The sequence below is a fragment of the Drosophila navojoa genome, chromosome 4 (genome assembly GCF_054131105.1).
Source record: "Drosophila navojoa isolate 15081-1374.11 chromosome 4, UAZ_NAV_1.0, whole genome shotgun sequence".
Taxonomy (NCBI): Eukaryota; Metazoa; Arthropoda; class Insecta; order Diptera; family Drosophilidae; genus Drosophila; species Drosophila navojoa.
Window position 1 is genome coordinate 14,334,106 of NC_142892.1, and position 24,436 is coordinate 14,358,541.

General features: G+C 39.2%; 2 protein-coding genes across 3 annotated transcripts; one reads left to right on the forward strand and one right to left on the reverse strand.

The window, feature by feature from the left end:
• Window positions 1-1,050: 1,050 nt before the first annotated feature.
• Window positions 1,051-12,882, forward strand: nudC (nuclear distribution C, dynein complex regulator). The gene is made up of 5 exons (XM_018102563.3): window positions 1,051-1,280; window positions 1,497-1,780; window positions 1,843-2,038; window positions 12,165-12,562; window positions 12,632-12,882. Exons 1-5 carry the CDS (start codon window positions 1,206-1,208, stop codon window positions 12,681-12,683), a joined length of 1,005 nt encoding a protein of 334 aa, XP_017958052.1. The 5' UTR covers window positions 1,051-1,205; the 3' UTR covers window positions 12,684-12,882.
• On the reverse strand, window positions 2,712-23,483 carry LOC108652388 (uncharacterized). Of its 2 annotated transcripts, none has more exons than XM_018102564.3 (4): window positions 22,620-23,483; window positions 3,857-4,117; window positions 3,356-3,770; window positions 2,712-3,272 (listed from the first exon to the last, which is right to left on the reverse strand). In XM_018102564.3, the coding sequence occupies exons 1-4, from the start codon at window positions 22,638-22,640 to the stop codon at window positions 3,244-3,246; spliced, it is 726 nt and encodes a 241-aa protein (XP_017958053.1). In that variant the 5' UTR covers window positions 22,641-23,483; the 3' UTR covers window positions 2,712-3,243. The 2 variants fall into 2 exon arrangements, with proteins under 2 accessions (XP_017958053.1, XP_017958054.1); XM_018102565.3 differs by lacking the exon at window positions 22,620-23,483 and adding an exon at window positions 5,260-5,979.
• Window positions 23,484-24,436: the final 953 nt, after the last annotated feature.

Below are 24,436 nucleotides of genomic sequence, written 5' to 3' on the forward strand. Positions count from 1 at the left end.
GCACAAGCTGCTTGCGCTGTCACAGAGCCGGCCATAAATAGAGTACCATTAAGTAATCACTTGAAATCATATGATAGACACACGTAGCTGGCAATATTAATAGTAGCTGCCTGATTTCACAGAAATTTATTTTAAGCGTATCTAATTGTATGCACTGCACTGTCAGCTGTAGGCGGGCCTACTTCATTCTACTTCATTCTCTCCCCAATTTTCTTCTTTCGCTCCGGCTTTTGTACACATTCGTATGCGAGTATATGTGAGAGTGTATGCGCTTCTATTTGAAGTTTATCGATTTTTGCAAACGCATATTCGTGCCGGAAATAATTAAGTGGGTGTCCAAACTCAGATGCACTTTCGATTGCTATTCAATAAGTTACATATTTAGAAATCACTTTTATTCATTCATTTATTAAACTAAACAATTGTAGAATTATTACTTTTCCGTCACACTCTTTTTTGTTGGCTGTTGGTTGCCGTTTAACTGTTTTCACATTCAGCACAAAATGAAGAACTTTTTCAGTATATATGTATGTATGTATACACGTTTGATTTTATCACTTCGATTTACTTTTAATATATCAACGTCCGATGGATTCAGAATGCGACTGATTCCTTCAAAAGACCGAAAGAGAATGAACGAGAGCCTAGGACGAAAGTCGCATTTTGATACACTGAAAAGTGCGAGAGGAGTACGAAAGAGTGAGAACGAAACTCAAATTGAGAGCTTTTGCTGCCTAGCAGATGTTCCGTTGCGATGTTGCGACCGAAGCAATTCTCATATATGTAACTATTCTAAGCGGCGTTTAACATTGCATGTGAAATGTTGAATGCCTAAAAGCATATTTGCTTCAAATAAATAAATAGAATTATTAACAAAGCTTAAATTACCTTTACTTATGCTACATAATTTTTTTAACATAGGTTCGTTAAGGTATAAGAATTGCTCAGCCAGAGCTGTCTGATATAAAAGTCTATTGCTATCGACAAATATCGAAATGAGTAAAATATTGTGGTAGCACTGTTTGCTTTTGTTGTCTTGTGTAAACGATATTTTTGTCTTTTATCAAGCTGGTCACACTCATAGTCGCCGGCAGTCACTTGTCAACCCAAAATAATATTAAATTTGGAAATTTCCAGAAAAAGAACAAAACTAACGTAAATAAATACTTAAAAAGTCTACTATTTACAAAACAGAACGAGACACAATGTCCGCGAATGAAGAACAGTTTGACAATATATTGCTCGCTTTAGCGGAGAAGCATCGAGGCGGAGTGCCCGAAGTAAGTTACTACCCTGGAATTGGAAGCATGGCACTAAGAATCATGGAATTGTTTACGAATCCTTTACTAAAACAAATGTATATTTAGCAATTCAATTCAAATAGCATCAGAGAGCTTTTGAGCATATTTGCAATGTAAACACGCCATATGTCTTTGTGCCGGCCAACGACAATGAGAAACAAATATAAGACCACGTTTTTTCCATGCTTTTTTTAGTTTTTGCATACATTGGCCAGTTTCTTGCGTCGGAAGACAGATTTCTACACAGGTGCCAAACAGGCTGAGTGGGAGAAAATGCTGCTAGATGTGTTCCGCAAGGAGTCCAAACTGGCCATGGCAGCCCATGAGGAGAAGCTGAAAGCACGCGAAGCTACACAGCGTCTAAAGGATGAAAAGGAGCGAGCAGAGCGCGAGGCGCGTCAAAAGGAAATGGATGATAATAAGATTTGTGATATTACCGACGAAGAGGCCGCTGCCATTATAAAGGAGGAGGAGGACAAGTTAGTTAGACTAGAATATTATCAAGGGATAGACAATTTAACATGCTCCGATCTTTTTTTAGAAAACGTCAGCAGTTGTTGGCAAGCGCTGCCGGTGACTCGGCGAGCGTGACAGCAGTCAATGAGGAACTCTCCAAGCCCATTGAAAAGGTGGAGGATGACAGCGAAAAGGATGAGTTGGGCAAATTGCAGCCAAATTCTGGCAATGGCTGCACTTTGGATAAATACATGTGGACACAAACACTGCAGGAGGTGGAGGTGAGTTAACGCCCTTTGAATTTAAGTATATCTCTGAGTCTAAGAAAACGCATATATGAAATAGATGTATTCTTTTTTTAGTCAGCAGTGATATTGACTTTATTTGGTTTTATACAAAATTCCAAACATCTAATTGCTGAAGTGAAAGTCTTTGCTGCTGTTAATTTGTTTTTGGGTTTTGCCAATATATTCCTTTTAGAGACCCTATTCAAGTCATGAATATGCTACTAGAATTTATATTTGATGTCTGTAACGCCAAGAAACCCATCAAAGGTCTAAGGTATTCATAAAATATTTTCCCTAATCGTCAAATAATGATTTTTATATTAAAGATCATCCCCAATTGGCGTTGTTTAGTTTTCAATTGGTTTATATATAGACGACGTTGTTTCTGAAGCTTCCGCCAGATGTTATTATTGATCTATGGTTGTTGTTGCTAGGTTGTTGTTGATCCAGGTTTGTTATTGCACTTACGTATGTTATTAGTTGTTGCTAAGGTGATTGGCTACTGTGTTTACGTGCCTTTAAGCAGGTGCTGCTAAACGCTTCAGCAGCTCAGTTATTGAACTCCCTCTCGCTGCTGAGGGCATGACTCATAGGTAGACAAGAAGAGCAGCATGCTTGACCTCTGCTTGAGTACATGACTCATAGAACTAAAAGAATTCCCAAAATATTTTGTGTCATACAATTTTAATTCTGTTTATTTTGACATATCACAGGGCTAAAAACTTAATTGTTTAATTGAAAAATACACTTCCTTCTCTGAATAGACATTAAAGAACTAATCATATTTTTCATATACCATATATATATATATATATATATATATATATGTTTGTTTGTGTATATTGGCTATTCGGCATTCACTTCAGTATCTGTCGGTCCATGGTCCAGGTCATTGCTGTGATACAGTTGGTTGATCCACTAATTTAACGCTAATTAATTGTAATTGTAAGTTCGCTTAATACTAGTACGACGCAGGCCATACAAAAATTTCGCTTCTCAGAACAATTGGTGTGTGTGTGTAATAAATAACTTAAGCAACTAGCACAAAAAGACGATGACAACGCATATAACAATAATAATAATTGACACGGAAGTACAATAAATAATAAACTAAGAAGCCACGATATATATAGAATTATGTATATATATATGGGGCGTGGTTGCGCCTCTCCGAATTCTAAACACTACACGCAATTGCGTTAGCTCTTGGGCATATCACGAGCGCGCACTGCAAATGGAGAACAAGTAAAGAGAATACGTTAGCTGAGCCAATCCAGCTGAGATCGAGTTGAGTATATCGAGCCAACTTACTCTCGAGTGCATAGACCATGCCCATGATGAGCAGCATGAAGATGGTGCTCATGCTGACAATGAGAACCGTCACCTGTCGTCCGCGATCGCAGAGGCCGCGTTTGGGCTTCTTGGCGCCGCCTGGCTCGCCATTAACCATGGTGAAGTGCATGGAGCTGGCTATGGACACGGTGTCCAGATCTTTGGTGCGTATGTACTGCAGATTGGGATCAGCATCGATGGGAATGACTGCATCCTTGGTGTGGCTGGCCAATGCCAGATTCGCATTGTAATTGGCCGACGAGGAGCTGTGGCCGTGCACACTGGGCAGCTGCTCCGACAGCAGCATCTTGTGCTGCCGCTCCTGTTTCTTGTGTATCTCGGCGAAACGTTCCAGATTCGCGGCCGTCAGCAGCAACGAGCCGGATGCGGCGCTCTGTGTGTGTGGGTGAAAATGCCAAATGAGTCACGATTCATGTTGCGGTTGCTCGATATGGATGATTTGCAGCTCATCTTACTCACCCGCGTGCTGTTGTTGCTGTCGCTGGAGCCCTGTGACGAGCGTGATCCGCGCTTGGCAGCCGCCAAGACAGCCGCCGCAGCAGCCGCTGTGACAGCTGCGCTAGTTCCATTCGACGTGGCTGTGGAGTGGATGCTGCGCTGTGCAAGCGTTGGCGGATTTGAGCTCGATTTGTTGGACGATTTCGAGGAGCTCGCCGAGCTGATGGCCGAGCTGCTAGAGGAGACAAGCGAGGCGCGTGGTATGTGCCAATAATCCTGCATCTGTGAGAGCAAAGGAGATGGTTGAGAGAGAAGTTCAAGAAGTTATATATAGATCAACTAGAATTTATTTTAGATGGGAGCTAAGCTGGGGACATATTCTTATATATATCTAATTCCAGCCTGAACCGTTTGCTCTAGACTTTTCTGAGTTCTTTAATTCCAATTTCAAATTCAAATTCGATTGCCTTCGTTATAGGCTCTTCATATACATAAGCTCTCATTCTTATATAATCTACTTATAGTATGGGCCCTGCCCATATGAATTTTTTCTATTACTAACTAGGCGACATTTTGGCACTTTGGCATTTCTTATGATAATTTCTTTGTCTAATGCCCGCCCTTTTTTCCCATAATTTGCAAATGTCATTTCGTAGTCCGCTATGCCGCTCGACTTTAAATCTGTTTTATGTGTATTTTTATTTATTTTATTTTATTTTGCTTTATTTGAGTTTGAGTTTGAAACTTTTTCATTTTGGTTTGTTGAACATAAAAAGTGAACTTTCGAGTCTGCGCTGGCTGTCTGTCCGCTTTCCGCTGTCCGTTGTCTGTTGGCTGGCTGGCAACCCGTTTGATATTTATGGACTGATATTTGCCTGGTACACGGCTTTTAAAAGGCAGATTCGCATTCTATTATTTATTCAGCTAGTTTTTTTGTTGTTATTGTTATTAATGGAACTTCTCTGGTTCGATTTGGATTGCTTTTGTTGTTGTTGGTTTTAATCTTCTGCCTTTCTCATTTTATTGGCAGGCACTCTTAAAAATGCAAATGACAATTTTTGTTGTAGGTTTTTTCCTTGCTTCTTGATTTTTTGTTTTGTTTGATAATTATTGCAATTAATGAAATTAATTCTAAATTTGTTGCACGCACGCACAGACACTTGTCAAGTTCGTTGCCTAAGTCTTTTGTTTGCGTGCACACATATATTTGAGTCTTTTTTATTTCTGATTTAAGCATATTGTGTAAAGATCGTTTTAAGCATGCGGAAGTCTTATCAGCGCTCAAAAATATTTTTATTTATATATAAATGTATTTGTTATTGTATGCAGCATTTTTTTCTTTTTATTTATTTTATTTTATTTATTTAATTTTTCAACTGGTTTTTCAACAGGCTTTTGTAATTTTTGTTTTTTTTTTTACTTACTTTTTGTTGTGTTTTTGTTTTTGGCAAATTTACTTAGCTTATCTAAGTAATTATAACACACGATTGAAACTTATTTATAATATCACAAGTTCTGTTTAATATATGTATATATATATTTATATCTTTTTATTGGATATTTATGCCAGTTGTCAGTCTTTTTGATTGGGCACAAAACACTCAACTGGACGTCAGTCGCTGTTTTGGACCGTTCTTTTAGTTTGTTAGTTGATTGCTTGGCGACTTTAACGTCTTTAATTTTTGTATGCAAATATATTTATTTTTCTTTTCTAGTTTTATAACTTCTATTTTTAGCACGCGCTAAAAAAACAGAACCGATCTAAACGGCGTCAAGAATCAAACTGAAGCAAACGGCGCGCGCCGAGCAGCTGAACTGCCCAGAGCAAACGGTCTGATGTTGCTGCTGCGGCTGCGGCTGCTGCTGCGCTGCCTGCGTTGGCGTTGGCGTTGCCGTCGACATCGGCGTTGACGCTAACGTTAACGTTGATGTTAAAAGCTGTCGACAGGTTGTTTGCTTTGCGATGCGCAAACTTTTTGCTGTTGTTCTCGTTGTTTGTTGTTTGTGGCTCGATAGCTACTTTCTTGCCGGATTTTGCATGTCATAACAGCTGCGGCTGCTGCGACTGCTCATTGTGCTATATTTATAGCACAGAGAACATTCTCTTGATCAATTGCCGCCTGATGGCGTGGGCAGTTAAAAAAAAAAAAAAAAACCAGGCACTGGAGCTTCCCCTCTGGCCGCTTCGCATTGATTTGAAATTTGCCGCGCTGTCACTTTGATGCTCTCTGGCTCAGCTACTTTCTCGGTTCTCTCTAAAAATAGACGACATCATCTCAACTGCCTGACGGCCTCGTTGCTGCGTGCCCTTTTGCTATGGCCCGTGGGCAAATTCGCTGGCAAATTGAGCTGCAACTCATTTCAACTCAACTGTAGTTTTTAGCTCTTGTTTAATCGCTTTTTGTTGTTTATTGAGATATTGAGTCCCACGGCGCAGCCAACACAAGAGCTGATGAAGGGCCCGCAGCGTGGGTGTATTGTTGCCCAGATCCGGCTTCAGAAAGCCAAAGATGATTTCAGCATATGATATGTATATTTTTTCTTCATTTTTGTAATTGCTAAAAGGCTGCATAGCACGCCCTTTTCTTGTTAGCCAATTAATTGGCACAGTTTGCCTCCAAATTAAAAAAAATATATACATCCATAGATCATTAATTTCTTATTATTTTTTATGTCTTTCTTTATTTTTGGCAAACTTGAATATATTTAACAGAGTTTATTAAATTTTATTATATGGCTGTTGTGGAATATTAATATGAACATTTAACGTCAAGTTTTTGCATAAGAAACGCTAAATAATAAAATCAAGCTGACATCAAATTTTATACAGTGATAAACCTGATCTAAATTCTAGACAATTAAATTAAAAATCTGGAAATTAAGGAATTAGACGAATATTTATATTAAAATGCCACGACATTATTATTAGACACAATTAATTGTTTAATAATTGCTTATATTGTCACACTGTGCCAATTTTTGTGGCAAATAAATTGTTACACATTTTGTTTGCTGTGCCAACAACAACAACAACAACTACTACAACAACAATTCAGCAAATTTGTCTTCAGTCTTTGCTCTCTTGTTTTATACCCCTTGAGCAGGCAGGTTGTTATCACCTTTTAAGTGAGACAAGTGAGTGTTGCCCAGCTGCTTGACTCTACAGCTATATACATAAATGTATGTGCACATATGTCTATGTATCTCCTAAATCAGCTGAGTTGACAAAGATTTAGACTGACACTGCCAGTTACCAGCGCAGAATCGAAGCAAGCAAACACTTTAGCCAAATGGAATTGAGATGAATTTGAATTGAGCCAAGCTAAGAGCTGAGCCGAGCGAATCAACAACAGCAACACAAGCTACACAGCAGCACAGAATAGCAGCAACAACAACAACAACAACAGCAGCCAATACAATCCAATTCATAGCAGTCTACAGTCATAGCCAATATGTTAAGTCAACAACATTCACCAAAAGCAAAACGTTAACTTTGTGGCTTCTTCGCTGCGCGCCGAGCCAAAACAAACAATTCTTCAACTTGTTTTTGTTGCATATAATTAAGCATGCAAAAAAGCACACACACACCCATATATGTACATATATATATATATATATATATATATAGTAGCGAACGTCAATAGAATATCTGCCCATAAAATAAATATATATACATAACTAAATGTTATATATATGTATATACATATGTATATATATTGTGTGCAGATATTCTTTTGACGTGCGTTAGCCGGCTGTTATGCGAGGCATTTTAATATTAAGGCGTTCTGCAGCCAAAGTTTAATAGCAGTTTCATTTTGGGTGACATTAGCTCAACATTTTTGACGCGCTATATTAGCTTTGGGAATTCCCCACTACACAATACGGCTCATTGATACGCGTCACTGCTTACACGTTCCAACAATAAATATGGAATTAATTATGAATAAAGCACTAAATATTTGCATGGGTACTTTAATTTTGGGTTTTCTTTAAAATAAAGAACCAAACATTAAAAGAATGCCGGGTAATTTCCAAAATGTCCCTCGCTTTAATAAAGTAAATACTATGGCAGCTATAAAATTAGGCAGAATTAGCATTCAAATTGCTCTCCTTTATATAAAAAATATCCCTATGCACTTAAATACTATCGATAGCTTGAACATTTTTTGAATATTCATCGATGCCGCGATCCCAATATATCCTTTATAGCCGAAATTATATCGATGCCTGTGTGCATCACTTGTATAGGTAAATCGCTGTCTGCGCATGTTATATGGAATGTTTATCGCTCGATGTTCTTTCGAAATGCCATAGCAAAACAACAGAAAGATAATATCACAAAAGCCGCAGTTGGAAGCTCGCTTTGTATAACAGCATTTGTCGTAGCTAATTTCGGCGATTAGCGCTTTAGAGAAAATTTGCCGGGGGGCATCTGAACACGAGCTCAACGCCAATCAATAATGCTGAAAAGCCAGGCACAGCTGATTCTTCACTGAGTCATCGGGTAAACGGAAATACTACGCTGAAATTTTTAATGACGTCAATTGTTCATTAATATTTTGTGGGTTTTTCTAGCTAATTATGAGCAAAACAAGGCAGCTTAATAAGAAAATGAAACTACATTTACGAGCATTTCTTTATGGCACTCGTAAAGTTAGTTATGCATCAAAGCGAAGGCTCCATATGGACTCGAACTCTAAAATTGTCAACTGTGTGTGGAATGACCGAAGACAAAACGATCTTCAAAAATGACAATTACAACCAATTGACACCTGGAGAATGTCGTTCAAATAGGTAAATGAACTTTTGGTAGTGTGCTATAGTGCTCGTTGTCTTAATTGGTTTCTAATGCCTAATTTGTATCACATTTTTCCAGTTTGCATAATCCCGGGCTATCGATCAATCGGAATTGAGTTATGAATAGCGTTCGCTTATGTTAATTTGTCTCCAAGTAGGCCAATAAGCTGTCGCATGGCTTTAGCTGTTGTGACTGATCTCTGGGAATTCTTTATGGGGGTCTTAACTGCTACCGGATCTGTGCGAACTCTCAGCTTTAGAGTGAACAACAATTTCAATTGGTACACACACACATACATACATACATACATACACGGAGGGAGACAGACAGATGGAGCACTTGAGCTACGTATTTTTGGTGTGTTTTATTCGTCTGAAACTAGTTTGCAGCTTGGTCGCCATTCTAATCAGATTTAAGCAATTCAATTGATGATTTGGCTGTCAAGTGGCGACGACACCGATCTACTCCAATATACTATGCCAGACGATCAGTTCTGATTCAGGTTTTATTTTATTAAGGGGCACCTTTCGGACTTTTGATAATGTTATCGACGCAGTCGCGCCACTCACTCGACTTCGGCTAGTTTTGAAATGATTTTTTTTTTCTATCTTATTTTTATTCTTATTTGTGTTGTATTTATTTATTTTTTTTTTGCATTTTTGATTGTTTCCACGCTGATTTGGAGATCGGGGTTTCGTGCCAGGCACCGTGTTGCTTCTTTCAGCATAAATTATACGTCACACATACATACATATTTAAGAAAAGTCAAGCGAGCTTTTAGTTGTTGTCGATTTTGTTTCGGAATTCGTAGAATTAGTCAAAGAGCGACAACAAATACAGTTAACTAATTTTTTCTCCCCATATTTCTATATGAATATTTTGTAAAAATTTCTTTCCCTTTATCTTATTTTAATAAGCCCTTAATATAGAAATCAAGCGTGGATTTATTGTTGCCAAGTTGAGGAATTGGTGCACAGCACTTCTTGATGATCGATTAGCTGACTATCGATTAATGCAGGCAGACGTTATTTGCATAATCAGCAACTCTCAGACTTGGTGTCTGCTTCAGCGTCTATTAGAGGCTCGCTTCTCCATCTCCATCTCGCTCACACACACACGCGCACTCCCTCGCTGCTCATACATAAGTGTGCCACAGGTTTTTGGCACGTTAATCATTAATTCAAATGCGACACCTTTTCCGTATGCTTTGAACTTTGACTGACGACTAAATGCTTGCTTGTCCATGTTGTTGTCGCGGTATTTGTTTGTGTTTTAGCTTTGTTGGAATCATTTTTTAGCCGCATCATATTTGAGGTTTGTTGTTGTCCTCAAAGCTTTCAGCACGCCCATTTGCATGAACCATTGTTTGCATTTAATTTTAATGCCGCGTTTTAATTTGCCCCTTTGTCTGTGTTAGTGTATACGTCTGTGTATATGATTTGTGTAAATTTCCTAGTTGTAAGCGAGTCGTATGGCCATACAGAATAGAACTGTTGTTTGCACAACCTTCGCAACACTGTGAAAGCTTCGGAGCTCGTACGAAAAACTCCCTTTCGAATATCGCAGCACTTGCTGAAAGGCCATTAACCGATATCGGTAGCCGTTTTCGATTAGCAATTACAAACAAACACACACACGTGTTGCATAATGCAGTAACTGTTGCTAACAGCAGTCATACTCTGGTAATTGCAGCCATGTTAAATGTGAGTGCTGTTGTTCTTGCTAATTGTCATCACCCACACATTTGCTGAGCTCAACCGTTTACATCCGCGTCGTCCGCCGTGCTTCAGAAACCCCAATTGACATCCGCTTCAGTTTCAATTTTGACACATTTTTAAGTCCAATTTGTCAAAAAAGTGTGAGCAATGCGTCGGCGACAAGCTTCGATTGAAGCCTCCACATTGTCGTTGCAGAGTGCGCTCAAGTGCTTAACAGAAGCTGCTGCTAGAGCTGAGCGTTTGAATGCGTGTTGACAAAGTATCGATTAGAGTTTGTGCAGTATTTTTTTAGTGACACGCACAATTTCTAATATAAATAAACAGACGACGGTAACAACTTGTGATTTAATTACTAAAAGCACGAAGATCTTTGTGCATGGCTATTCAAAATGCTTTAGTTGTGAACGGAATGCCCCGATCATAATCATGCTCATCTCTAGCGCTTACTGTTGTTATGTTGGCCGCCCGTTGTGTTTGCGCTTCTGTTGCTGCTACTTGTTTGCTATATTGTTGGGGCACCTTGGGCACCCACACACACAAACACAAACAAAACACATACGCAGATTTGAGCAGATGTGCACGCACGAATCTTCGTGTCGTGCTGCGGCTGCTGACTTTGTCTTCTTGAACGAAAGCGTCCTTGACGCTGTAGCTTTTGTCTGATTTTTAATTAAAGAGCCGCGTGAGCCGCTAGCATTGTTGTTTGCCAGTTGTCGACACCAACTGCGACTGCGACTGCGACTGCGTTTTCACATGCGACGACGACTGTGGCAAGTGGGTCGCTCGTTGTTGTCGTTGCTAATTGATTGCAGTGTTCTCAGCTGGTTGGGCTGAGTATCTAATAACTTAGGTTTTAATTATGTATGTTGCCGCCACTGCTGCGTTTTTTATATATATATATATTTTTTTTTTTTTCATTTTAAGTTTTCTCACATTATGAATTTTTCTATTAAAGTTAATAAAAAAGGTGTTAATAAATATACATATGTATGTACATGTAGCCTAGCTTTATGATTAATGGACAGCGGGCAGATCATTTTAGACGCTACTGTAATTGCTTTGAACTTCGGAACAGGCCTCATTCAATTAGCTGCCTTCGATATTGTTGTTGTTGTTGTTACGGAGGTTGCGGTTGCCGTTGCATTGTTCGTCATTCTCGACTTTGGCGCAAATCCAGGCAACCTGTTGAGCGACATTCCATGCGCTGCTCCTGTGCACTGTGTGCAACCGGATCTGGCTGCATATGTGCATATATATATATAGGCATAATAAAACAACCGCTGTACGTCCTTGAACTCTGCATGGGATGCCAAGCAGTTAAGCTAGATTCCCGTTGAATGCAGACCAAGCCTCAGTCCTTGAGATAGAGCTGGTCTGGGCCCAGGCCTGGGTGAAGGGCAGCTCCAGTTTTCTGATTGCAGCTGGCGATACAAGACGTGCCTCTTGGCCTCTTGTGCGAGTTTTATTTATAGACCGTTTTTTGTTATTAGCTGCCTCAAGGCTGTCCAAAGCACTGGGCATCAGCAACAGCAGCAACAACAGCATCAGAGCATCATCATCAGCAACATCAACAATTGTTATATCTGTTGACTTTGTTACGTGGCCACTAGAATGTCGAAGGCGTTCAGATCATTAATCACAAATTACATGAACCGGAGATGTTTGCCTCCGTTACGATACGTGCTCATAATTGTTTGCAATTGGTTTTGCTCTGCAGTCAACGTCGAGCGCGAACTCGAACTCGAATTCGACTCAGAGATATCTTGATCATCATGAACAGCTTTAACTGGTTATCTACACATTCTAATTGCAGCTGAAGATTCCCTTCAATGTGCCGTTCGCTTTGCGTGCCCGCGACATTGTGGTCAACATCGGCAAGAAGACATTGAAGGTGGGCATCAAAGGTCAAGAGCCGGTCATCGATGGTGAGCTGTATGCCGAGGTCAAGCAGGAGGAATCGCTTTGGGTGATCCAAGATAACAAGACGGTGGTCATTACTCTCGAGAAGATCAATCGCATGAATTGGTGGAGTCGTTTGGTTACAACCGATCCGGAAATATCCACTCGCAAAATCAATCCAGAGTCATCCAAGCTATCAGATTTGGATGGCGAAACACGTAGCATGGTGGAGAAAATGATGTACGATCAGCGCCAGAAGGAGATGGGTTTGCCCACCAGTGAGGATCGCAAGAAACAGGATATACTAGAAAAGTAAGTGAATGATCTCCTCGCCCACTCTCACTCTCGGCTCTGAGTAATATTTATATTCCATCTTCACAGATTCAAGCAACAGCATCCCGAAATGGATTTCTCCAAATGCAAATTCAATTAGGATGTAGGACCCTCTTTCCGATTCGACAAATCTTCTCTACTTCAGTATCTAAAACACTGACTCAAATACACCTACACACACACAAACACTCACACACCTACGCACACATTTGAAATGTGTTCAGCATTTTCTAACACTAACACTTATAGATTTAAAGCAATTTATTAAACATGTGAAATATAACAAATTGTGAACAAAAGCCGATGCCGTTTTACATATGTTAATAGTCAAGTTTTTTTGGTGTGGTTATTTGTGAAAGCGAAAAGTTTCTGTGATAGATCTATGGCGGGTCGCTCTATCAAAAGCTTAAGCAAAAATAAAACAAGAAGGAATTTAAATAAAAACTCGACTGATTTCGGTGGGAGCGACCCGACGACACGATCTTAGCCGTGCGATAAAAGTAATTTTTCATTTTTATTGCTGCTTAAATGCAATTAATTTCGTGCTAATTTGTTGCCTTCATTCGTTCGCCCAATTCTCAGCGCGGTTTTGTTTCGGACTGCCCGTAAGTGATATGACCATGGTTGGGGCGAATGGAGAACATCGAATTGAGTCGCGACATATCGGTGTATAAAGTTCTCAGGCTATTTTTATTGATGGATTCGAGCTGGTAGAAAGATAGATCGAACTATTCGACAGATAGTTCTCTGTTCCAGGTGTTTCTGCGACCTCAGCCGGTATTTTCAGTAGTTCTCTGGGTCATTGCCTCGATCTGTATACGCATTTAACCCGTTTCAGCGCTGGGCCATAAATTTACTTGGTTTCGGCTGGTGCTTATGTTCTTTGTTTTTTTTAAATAGCTGTAAAGTGCCTAATTTGTTTTTTTCGCTATCAGCGACAAATCAAAGCTAACACGCGTCACAATTCAACATCTATCGAATGTCTCGATCAGAGAAGAACGTCGCCCGCATTGGTTAAATTAATCGACGGCTGAATCTAGGCAGATTAACTACATTTGCATATCGTCGTTGTAAACGATTGTTGCTATTAGTAGAGAATGTCTTCTGCGGAATATCGATTAAGGCAGATCAACAGATGTAGATATCGTTTCTAATACATTTTGCCTCCTCCTGCAGGCTATCGATTAAAGTGGCTGTAAATATCATCACTATGTATTCCAGTGTGATTAGAGTTGTTTGTGTCCTTCGAAATATCGATTAACTGCAGTTGTACTCGTCTCCTGTTGGGTATCGATTAAACAGATTCGTAACCGTCTGGAAGCCACTCAATTTGCATACCGCTTCAAATGAACAAACATTCGCAATAGCGTAGCTGTTTATTGCGTACAATTTCAACATGTAATGAAAAATGCATTAAAGGCGGGCAGTAAAAAATATATAAAATGCCGCAAACGAAATGCAATCAACGTACAATGTACCAGATTTTCTTCTTTTGTTTAAACCAAATTGGGTTAAGCTAATGTTATAGAGTGGAAACGCTTTGATTACATCAACAATCAGAAATCTCTATATACATATAATTAAAATAAATAGATAGGTAGTTATGATATTTAACCTTTCAGAGCGTGGCCAAGGCTAATATTTCTATGCGGCAATTGTTTCCGATTACCCGCCGCCTGTTCCGCTTCGCTGCTCAACTCTAGATCACAGCTCAAATCCCCAAATTAGAAAATATGGCAGATACGCCCCGTTGTTGTACATGCAAAGTCGTAGTTTAATAGCCCATTAATTAAGTATAAATTTACTTTAAGCCGTGTTCAACAAGCCGCAAAAAAGCGCTAATTGATAAATGGATGCCAGCAGGCACACACTGGGAATAGAGCATTCATACAAAAGAAGAATCAGAAGAAGAGTGAAGAGCGAAGAAAAATAGAAAAAGAAGTGCAACATTTGAATTGGCTTTGGCGTGTGGGTGGCTGCAATTGATTAATAATTAAACAAAAATTAATTAACTTCTGACAAATTTCGCACAGCTGGAATCGTGGCATGTCTCCCGTCCAAATCCAACAAATCTAATAAAACATTTAAAGTCAAGAACCAACCTTCAACCGGATTCATTTTAGATTTAGCTTTGCTTTAATTTATTTGTGTTTTTGTTTGCTTTGCTAATGGGGCGCTACACATTCGAAAGTACAGACTGCTTTCATATTCAGCATCCGTTTATTTTTTGGGGAATTTGGCAATTAGCCAAGTAGTCAAGCCACTACAGTGAAAGCCATTGAAATGCGTTTAAGATAAGCAACGGAATCACAATCAAATTCAAACATGTTTGCCGAATAGAGAGAGGGAGAGAGAGAGATGCTGCTAGAGTGTCGAAAATATACATAAATAACCTTAAGTGCGCTATACCGTTAATTGACCTTCAGATTCATTTGAACTCCCCATAAAATCTATAGGCAAAAAAAAAAAAACTCCTTGTAAAGAATATGCTGAAGCTGGAGCTGGAGCTGGAGCTGATGAGGCTGGGGCAGCGATTGAACTGTTAAATGACGCACGTGATGAATTGTGTCTGGTGAAGAGGCAGAGACCCAATAAATACATAAACAGACAAATATATAAATTTTCCAACCGCCGTATGCCATAAATAACGAATCCGGGTGCCTTGCTGAGAGACTTTGACTGTGGCTGTTGAGTGGCTGCCCCGCCATACCCTTTTTGCCATGCTTGAGGCTTTGCTGTTGTTTGTTCTCGTTGTGTTATTTGTGCTAATAACTTGTGTTGTTGTTGTATTTGCTATTTCGAGTGTTTCCCACATCATCAAATCAAAAGTTATATACACACACATACACTGTGACTGTGGGGCGTACTCAGTCGCGTGGGTTATTTCACCGACTGTCTCCGTCTGGGCTTTGGGGTCTGTTGCCTGCTGTCTGATGTCTGGAGTCGCGTAATTGCTACTCATTTGTTATTTTTAGCATTAAATCTTGTTAATGCCGTCGCGCGCAGCCATTGCGGCCCATTAACTATAACAGTCGAGCGACTTGAATGTTTATTTTTATGCACGCGTCATGCTGCCTGCTTGGCCGCACCGTCCCTTCGCCCCTTCGCCCATTTGCTATAATAGAAACAAAAGACTTAGGCAACGAACTTCTTTCATGTCTGCAGACAGCAGCCATCACATTTAGTTGGTCAGTTTAAAAACGGAAACACTAGACGCTGACATCTTGAAGGTCAGCCCTGAGCCAAGCAGCCCACCAGCCGCCAGCCAACCATACAATTACATCCATTTTACAAGCTCCAACAAAAACTGCTGCAACTGTAAGCGAACGAAAACAAAAAAAAAACACACAATGTCTGAATCATTTCGAACTGGGGCGTGTGTTGGCCGCGCCGCCACGAATTGAGATATCGAAACGTTAGCCATGGGAGGCTCGATCAACGCGATCAGCGCCGTCTGCGTCAAGTCTGCTGTTGCCAAGTGTGCCGCCTGTTGGTGGGCTTGTCACGGCGCCAATGAACTGTGAAGTGTCAGCGACTGCCACCGTGGCCTGCCTCGCCTCTGCTTGGCATGCAAATGCCGCTTGGCAACTTGTCCATGACGAAGATGCGCCTAGATTAATGTCATAGCTTCAGCTCTGGCTGGCTTGCATCAGCCAAATGTTCTGCATTGGTTTGCATGCCAATGCATACATATCCGGCTGACAGTCACAATAGGTGACTGTGCTCCCGGACCTCGTCGAGCACACAGTTCGCCCACATCGCCAGAATCCCATTCACTTTGCCAAAGCCGACTGCCTGCAGGAATTTCGCAATTTGCTTTGCTTATCGTCCGTTATATTTGCAATGCTAATGGGCTCAACTGCAACGGCGGGCAAATGCAGACTGTTATACAAGCAGAAGTAAACAACGTTGCTTTGAAATCTGGTTAGCTTTATGTCATAAATTAATCAATTACAAAGGCAGCTGCAAAGCTGTCGAAACTGTTATACAGAAGAAGATGCAAGTGTGATACAACTTTTTGTTGCTAGTTAGCTGCTGAATAAATTATATTGCACTACTGCTGTTATATATACATACATACTGTTATACATAGTGATGTGCAGCACTTTGGAGGAGTATACAAAATGAATGGTTATACAACAGAGTTAACTGAGTGTTATACTAATTGAAATATATATATGTGCTTTATAACTTATAGATTGTTATAAAATACTCTTGTTTAAGCTGTTATACAATTAATTACTAGATTTTATCAACTCAATTGAAAACTGTTATACTCTTGGCTGCTGAACAAGCTTTTTGGAACTCCATCGGCTGCAGCTGCCGCTTAGCTGGTTTGCTGTGATATTTATCAAGAGATTGTCCATTTTTGGCGTGGCTTTTTTCTTTTATCTGAACTATGACTAAGCTGCAGGTATTTAGAGTGCTAGCTAGAGTGGCCATTGTATTGTATTGCATTGCATTGCATTGGCTATTCCATCGATAAGGCGAAGACAAATGTTGGCCACTTGGAAAGCTCGTGGGTGGCAGCCGATCACCATATTGAGCCAGATAATCGCCTTTATTAGCCACAATGGATAAATTGGCATTTGCAAATCGTTTCGGCTGTTCTTTATGCTGGCGTTAATCGTCTGGGAATGTTGTGAAAGGCAGTCGATGATGCATCGCCTCGAAATACGAATGCCTAATGAAGATGCGCTTGCTAATGTGCTCAGCAGAACTCAGCTCGGAGCGCATTCAATGAATAATCATCGAGTAATTACAGTTGTGCAAGATTTACGGAAGACAACAAGTTGATTAAACTCTTGAATACATTCGAAAGTACATATTATTATATACACACATGTTGCCAGAGGGAAGAATGAATATCTCTAAAACAATTCATGATTCATTCACATATTTGGGAACTTCTCGCACAGCTTTAGATGAGACTTGTAACTCACCCAAATATCCCACTGAATTCACACTCGATAGCTAAATGCTAATGTTGATTATCTAGTATTTCATTAACTAATTGATGTGCAAGCAAATGCTCACTGCTCAAACGATCCCCAATTAGAGAGTCTAGAGAGTTAGCTTTGTGGACTGCGTGACCTTTTATACACTCCCGGCTCAATCAAACAACTCAAATTAAGTCGGGTGTGACTTTCGTAACTGGCTAATATGCATAGCTAGGCTTGACATGGGAAATGCCCCCAGATATTCAAAGGTGACAGATGCCACACAAGCGCACTGAGCACAATGCACACAATCCCAATATAAAGAGTTGGGAAGTTAATGGCTGTGCCAACTTAGCGAGTAAATACTGTGGGTGCTGCACCATTATAAATTTGCATTCCAAATGAGGGAAGTGTATTGGGGCTTTGTTGTGGCATCGCCTATTGAAAATCGAGACAATAATTTGTCAGTTGCTCAAATCCCATAGATTAGCTAGTTAATTGTTATTGAGCTCGAAATGCAGCTTGCATTGATAAGAGATCTGTTTATCGAGGGTAGCTTGAAAATGTTAAGAGGCCAATACAAATATAAGGGAAGACTGGAAGATGAATAAATTGTATATGTATTGTATATGTTTTAGCAAATATTATTATAATATATACAGCCCAATTTCGAACGGGATGATTGTACAGCAGTACTAATTTTATGACCGCAACTGTATATACTTACAGGTATTTCAAAAAGTCTCTAGAGAAAACTATAAAACCTAATTGGCATAGTTCATAAAATAATCAAGTGTAAAAATTAGTTTTAAACCTAATTTGTTTTTTTTTTCCAGGTTTTCATTTTAAAATATACTTTGAAAATAACTTTACAATATTTATATTTATTTTTATTTTAATAGAGTATAAATATTCGATGTGAAGTTCATTTAGTTTTTTCTCTATTTTCTATTTGCTGTAGCTATAATTTTCTATTTGCTTTGACACCTTTTCTGGCTGTCTGTCTGTCCGTCCGGCTGTCTGTCAGTTTGTTGCTCTCCGTCGACATTTGCATAGCAAACAGCGTGGAAAAGAGCGCGAATGCCAAGCGAACACACAGAACAGCTGAGCATTGGAGCAGAGCGCAGAGGCAGAGTCAGAGGCGGCAGCAGAGATAGAGACAGAGACAGAGACCGAGACAGACGTCGCCAAAATGACTCGCTGCCCCTCCCTGCCCTCCCACTGAACGGCGGCTGCGTCGCCGGCGCTTAGCGTGTTCATGTAAATTTGACCTTGACACAATTACGTTTCACAACAGCTAAGGCAAACAAATGAGGCGGGGGCGACAGTAAACCACCGAGGGGGGCGGGGCGGGGCAGCAGCTTGAGCATGAGCACATGTGGCGATAACAATACAGCTGGATAGAGTGCGAGAGTGAAAGAGAAAGAGAGAGTGTGAGCATGAGGTGCTGATGACGGCGCAGAGAGCGAATGAGCGATCAAGCGACTCGCGTAATAATTCAAACACAACTCAAGTGCGGGGCCAACTAAAGAAAAAAAAAAAAAACAACAACAAAACGGCTGCTGGCGTTGCAGTCAGCGTCGCTGCCGGTAGCGCTGCTGCAGTTTAATATCGAAAGAATCGCACGCTCTGAACTTTAGCAATGTCTATAAACAAATACTTATCTGCATTGCACAATCGACTAAATAAGGAATCGAAAAAAGCTAATAAAAGAAGCGGGAGAATTTAGCAATTCAAATATTTAATCACATACACAGATATATATATATTATATAGATATGTATACATTTATAGGAACAGTAAGGAGCTGGCTATAAAATTCCAGTGATAAGATCAAAGTCGACTCGCCGACAAATTGAGTCATCTCCCATAAGAACCGTAGCAGAGCCACGCTGGCTGGCCCAACTTTTGGCCAGCAAATTAATTATCATTTCGCTTTTTGTCTTAAAGCAATTTCAATTTTTATTATTAATTTGTTGGCACATTTTTCAATCTCTAATGCGATGCGATGTCATGTTTTATAGCCGGCACGTGGAAGCGTTTCATAAATATGCATAGGCCAAATCCCTCTCGGCTAATCCCAGTGAGAATGTCACGCTTTGTTGTCATTACCAGAGAAAACACTTTAAAAATTATAATTAATTTACATACATAAATATGTTCCTTTTTTTTGGCAGGGCAAATGCTAAATGGTATTTGGAATATGGATGATAAAGCTGCCATATAGCCAATTAAAGTGCAAAAGAATATTTATGCCTGGCACGCAACATTTGCTATTGAAATGCCAAGAGATCTATACATAGATAGATATATAATAATAAATATTATATATATTCTTCCTGCTCAAACATATCCTTATATATTTAGTGAGTTTCTATTCAACTTCTGTCTGCCCCAAAAATCTCTTTAAATATTTAAAAAATCAAAGCTTTGCATAATTTTTAGACTTGTGCAAAATGCAATTGCATAATTAATTAATTCATATTGTATAACACTTGAATACACTTCAGTTATTTTTAATTTTAATTTTTTGAATGTATTTTTAATAATTATATTTTTAAATTGTCTGGGGCATTAAAATTCTTGCAATTAAAACATAAAAACAAAAAATCAAAACAAAAGACTTGAGACACGAACTTGCGCCTTCTCATTTTATTGGCAAAGCGATAAAAATTGTATTTAAATTGGATTTCGAAAGTGAAAAGCGACAGATGCGACGACAGACATATTCGGATCTGCCATTCACAGCTTTGGCTGCACACAAAAAAGGAGCCAGCCAGCCTCTTCAAGGCGCTTATATGTGTATCTCTTACAGTTTAAAAATGAATTGTTGTTGTTGTTGTTGTTGTTGTTGTTCAGCTCATCTTAAATTGGATTCTGTTTGGCTGCCGCATTCTGATTTGGAGCCCGAATTAGTCAATGTTGCTTCCCCATTCGCGTTCCATTCGCTCCAAAAATTTGGCTCAGTGGGCGGGCTGCTGGTTGTTGTTGTTGTTGTGTCTGTCAATTGTGGAGTGGCAACAACTTCTGCCTGTTGTTGATTGGCAAAGTGAAGGGAGCATCAAATGTCTGGGAATGCGTACGAATCGGGCGACACGTGTATAAATACTGTGAGAGACTTTTTTGTTTCCCATCTCAATTGAAATGAAAAATGTCAAAGCAAATTGAGGAACTGAACAATTCATAATTCTCAAATAACAAATTGAATGGCCATTAAATGCCAGACGGCCGCTAAAGCCAAGCCAAAATCGTATCGAATCGCCAGACAATATGAAAAATGCTAAGCAACAATTGGCCAACATTTAACATTTACTTTGGCCGCAAAATACAATTTTTTGTCGGCCTGTGAATTGTGCACAAGGTTATCAAACACACAGCAACAACAAACACTACAACAACAGCAGAATTAAATTGAATGCAATTAAAGTTTGCATTGAAAGCCAAATTTTTTGGGGGCCTTTTGTTCAACAATTTTAATAATCGAATGCAATTTTTGTGTATTTAATTCATTTTGCCACTCTGAGCCGACAACAGCAGCAGCAACACCGACAACAAAAACAACAACAAGACTTACAGCAACAACAGCATTTGGGTGTGCTTCAATGTTTAATAGAATCACTGCCCACAGCTGATTCGTTTATATTGGACATGCACTTGTTCTTAAGTTTATAATTACATAATTGGATTATCATTAAGAGCTGTGAGCAAATCTAAAGTTGTTAGTTAAATTTTGCACGGCTATCGATTAAACTGTAAAAGGCCTAGAATATGCATTATTTTTATACCCTGAACCCATTGCTTAAATTCGACCCTTTAACCTAGTATTTTTTCTAAAAATACTTTTCTATACGCCCTTCTATGCAGTTTTTATAGAGGCTTTTCAATATATGTCTATTAATGTCTCTTTTTCTTTTCTCTCTATCTCTCTCTCTCTCCCTCTCTCTCTCTCTGTATTATTATTATTTTCACTATGTATATATGTATTTCGCAATGTTTATATATCATAATCAAATGGCGTGTGCCAAAAAAGAATTCAAACTCTTTACTCTTCTATATCTACTATTTACTATAAATAACTTAATGTTTGGATTTACATGTGTAATCAATTATTGTAGGGAAGCGAAGTTGAATATATATAAAATTTTACTAATTTACCTATTTATCAACTGTTGCTTTTTATCTCCTACAGATCATATCTATTTTTATAGGTTTTTATTATATTTATCTATCTGTTTATTTATATATAATATATCTGTATTTATTTTTACTTAATTTATTCTTTTTCCAAATCGTTTCCACTTTTACTGATTTTAGTGATTATAAATCTTAGTCCTAATGCTTACAGTCTTCATATTTTCAATTATTCATTGGAGTATCAGCAAATGTTCTTTATTTTTACTCAATAAAAGAATTTTAAGTTCTATTAGATTTTCTTTATGGGTATTTTGTAATATATTTTTTTAACCGATACTTAAATATATTTCCTTATAAATTCTTTTTCATTCTACATGCTTCTATTAATCTAAAATATTTTTTCAATTTTGTAAATGTCTCATAGTGGGGCAATAAAAGCTCAACTTCTTCTCATGTTCTCATGGTGGTTCTACCAATTTTTTAGTTTTCGAATAATTAGTAATAATTAGCATTCTTGGAGTTTCAACTGCTATTTTTCGGGTCAGACTCTTATCTCTCCTTAAATCTGCCCCTTACGTGCGCTGCAATATGCAACATGAAGATGAGACAACAACAACAGCAACAACAATAACAACAACGAATAAGGTGTCGAAAATCTCTTCATGATTACGATGATGATGATCATACTAATAATGATGATGATGTGCATAAGGTGCCAAAGCCTTAAGCAAAACAAACAAATTGTAAACAAGTTTCTTGCGCCTCGGCCCACAGGCCGACGGGGGCGTGGCAGGGAACAGCTCTACACAACAATGTGTACAACTTGTCACGCAGCTGTAAATGGCGTTGTTGTTGTTGCTGTTGTTACTTAGCCTAGTTAAGTTGTCATACAATACTACAAAAAGCCATTTTTTTTTTTGCCAAATTTATTTTGGAATATTTGTTGTTGTTTTTCGATTTACCTGTTTTGCAGGCGCATCCATCGTTGACAAATTTATGTATACAGGTATATAGACGTGTGCAGTTATATATATGTATATATAGTTGGATAGGTCGGGGAGTCACTTATTGAACACTTTTGGAGTCTTTACACCTTTTTTTCGGCTTTTACTCTGGGCGTGTTTGTGTTTATTTAAAACTTTTTGTAAGTTTTATTTTTAAATTTCGTTTGGGTTTTTTTAGTTGTACTTTTTATTTGAAGGGCAAACACGAATTGCTGTTGTTATTGTTGTTGTTGTTATCGTTTATTTGTGTCACTTGTGATTACTTTATTTTGTTCGGTTTTTTATAGATGTTTCTTTTTTTCTTTTTGCACTAAAATTTGCAGTAAATTGTTGTTAGACGTTTTTTTTTGCCTTTTTTATAATTTTGCGAAATCAACTGGCTGCAATACAACTTTGACTTGGCCGCCACTTGTGCTTGTGTTACCGTTACAGATTCGTATTGATGCACTTGCAACAATTTGGGGCAACACTTTGAGCCGCCGCAAGCAACTTGAGCAAATCTATTCGCACTCCCCACCGGATGGATAAACGTGTTGGGGATTTTTCGAAAAATTAACTTTTGCTCATGCGTTTTCTCACTGGCCAACTGATTGCGGCTGGCTGATTGAATGAATGACTGACTGACTGAATGAATGACTGACTGACTCGCTGGTCGGTTGGTTGACTGGCTGCTGCTGCTGCTGCTGCGCGTGCACACTCCGTTGCGGCTGTGCTGAGACTAACTGAGACGCCAGCCGCCCGACGGCTCAAGTATTAAAAAGCATTAAACATTACCGCGCATTGTTGTTGTGGTTGGCTTTAGCTGTGCTTGTGCTTGTGGTAGTGGCTGTTGCTCTGTCTATATGTGCAGGTACTAGGCACTGTAAACCTACACACACACACACACACGCATACACACTCAGACAACTTCAGCTGTGAACTTTGTGTTAATGCCAAAAAGCAACCAACGAACGTAGCGAATTTCGAACACCCGCAAGTGGGCAAGTCTAAGTGGCTCCAATAGCTGGGTGGGTGGCTTGTGGGTGCTCGGCTGGTTAGTTGTGCCAGCCGGCACGTTGCTTGTGGAGGCCTAGCAGCAGCAGCAGCAGCAGCAACCTTAGCTGCCTGCAGCCGATTTCACAGTCTTCAACAGCAGAACAAAAGCCACGGACCAAGGTCATTTGCGTTAGTTTCCGTTTCTCTTCTCGCTCTTCTCGCTTTTCGGCTTTGTTTGATCCAAACGCAATTGTGCAATGCATTTTGAAGTGTCAGAGATCTACCCCAATTGAATGCAGAAGAGATGAGCATTTCAGTGAGTCACATTGTGAAATTATCAGCTGACGTTGAGCACGTAGGCTACATACAGCACACACACACACACTCTCTCGCTCTCTCTTTCTCTTTCTTTCTTGCTGTGTGGGGCAGGGCTGACCTTGACACATTTCCCAGACCGTAAAGTCAACGACCCAGTTGAAAGTGCTTGCCATGCGCAGCGTGAGTGGCTGCGTTAAAGGCGTGAATTGCTAACAAAAGACTCTGGCAACGAACTTGAACTATTTGCTTAGGCCAGAAAATGCGTGTAATAACTGATAATAGATGGCGCTAATGATGACAAAGAATGGTTACTTAGGCTATAATTAAGATAAATTACGATTGGTATTGTGTAAGAAATTAAGAAATATGTGAATATTGTTGAAATAAGGGTTTTAATTGGAAAATGACGATATGCATATTACAATATATTTGATATCTATAAATAGTTTTTTAAATGATTATCTTAGAAGCTTTAAAATGAG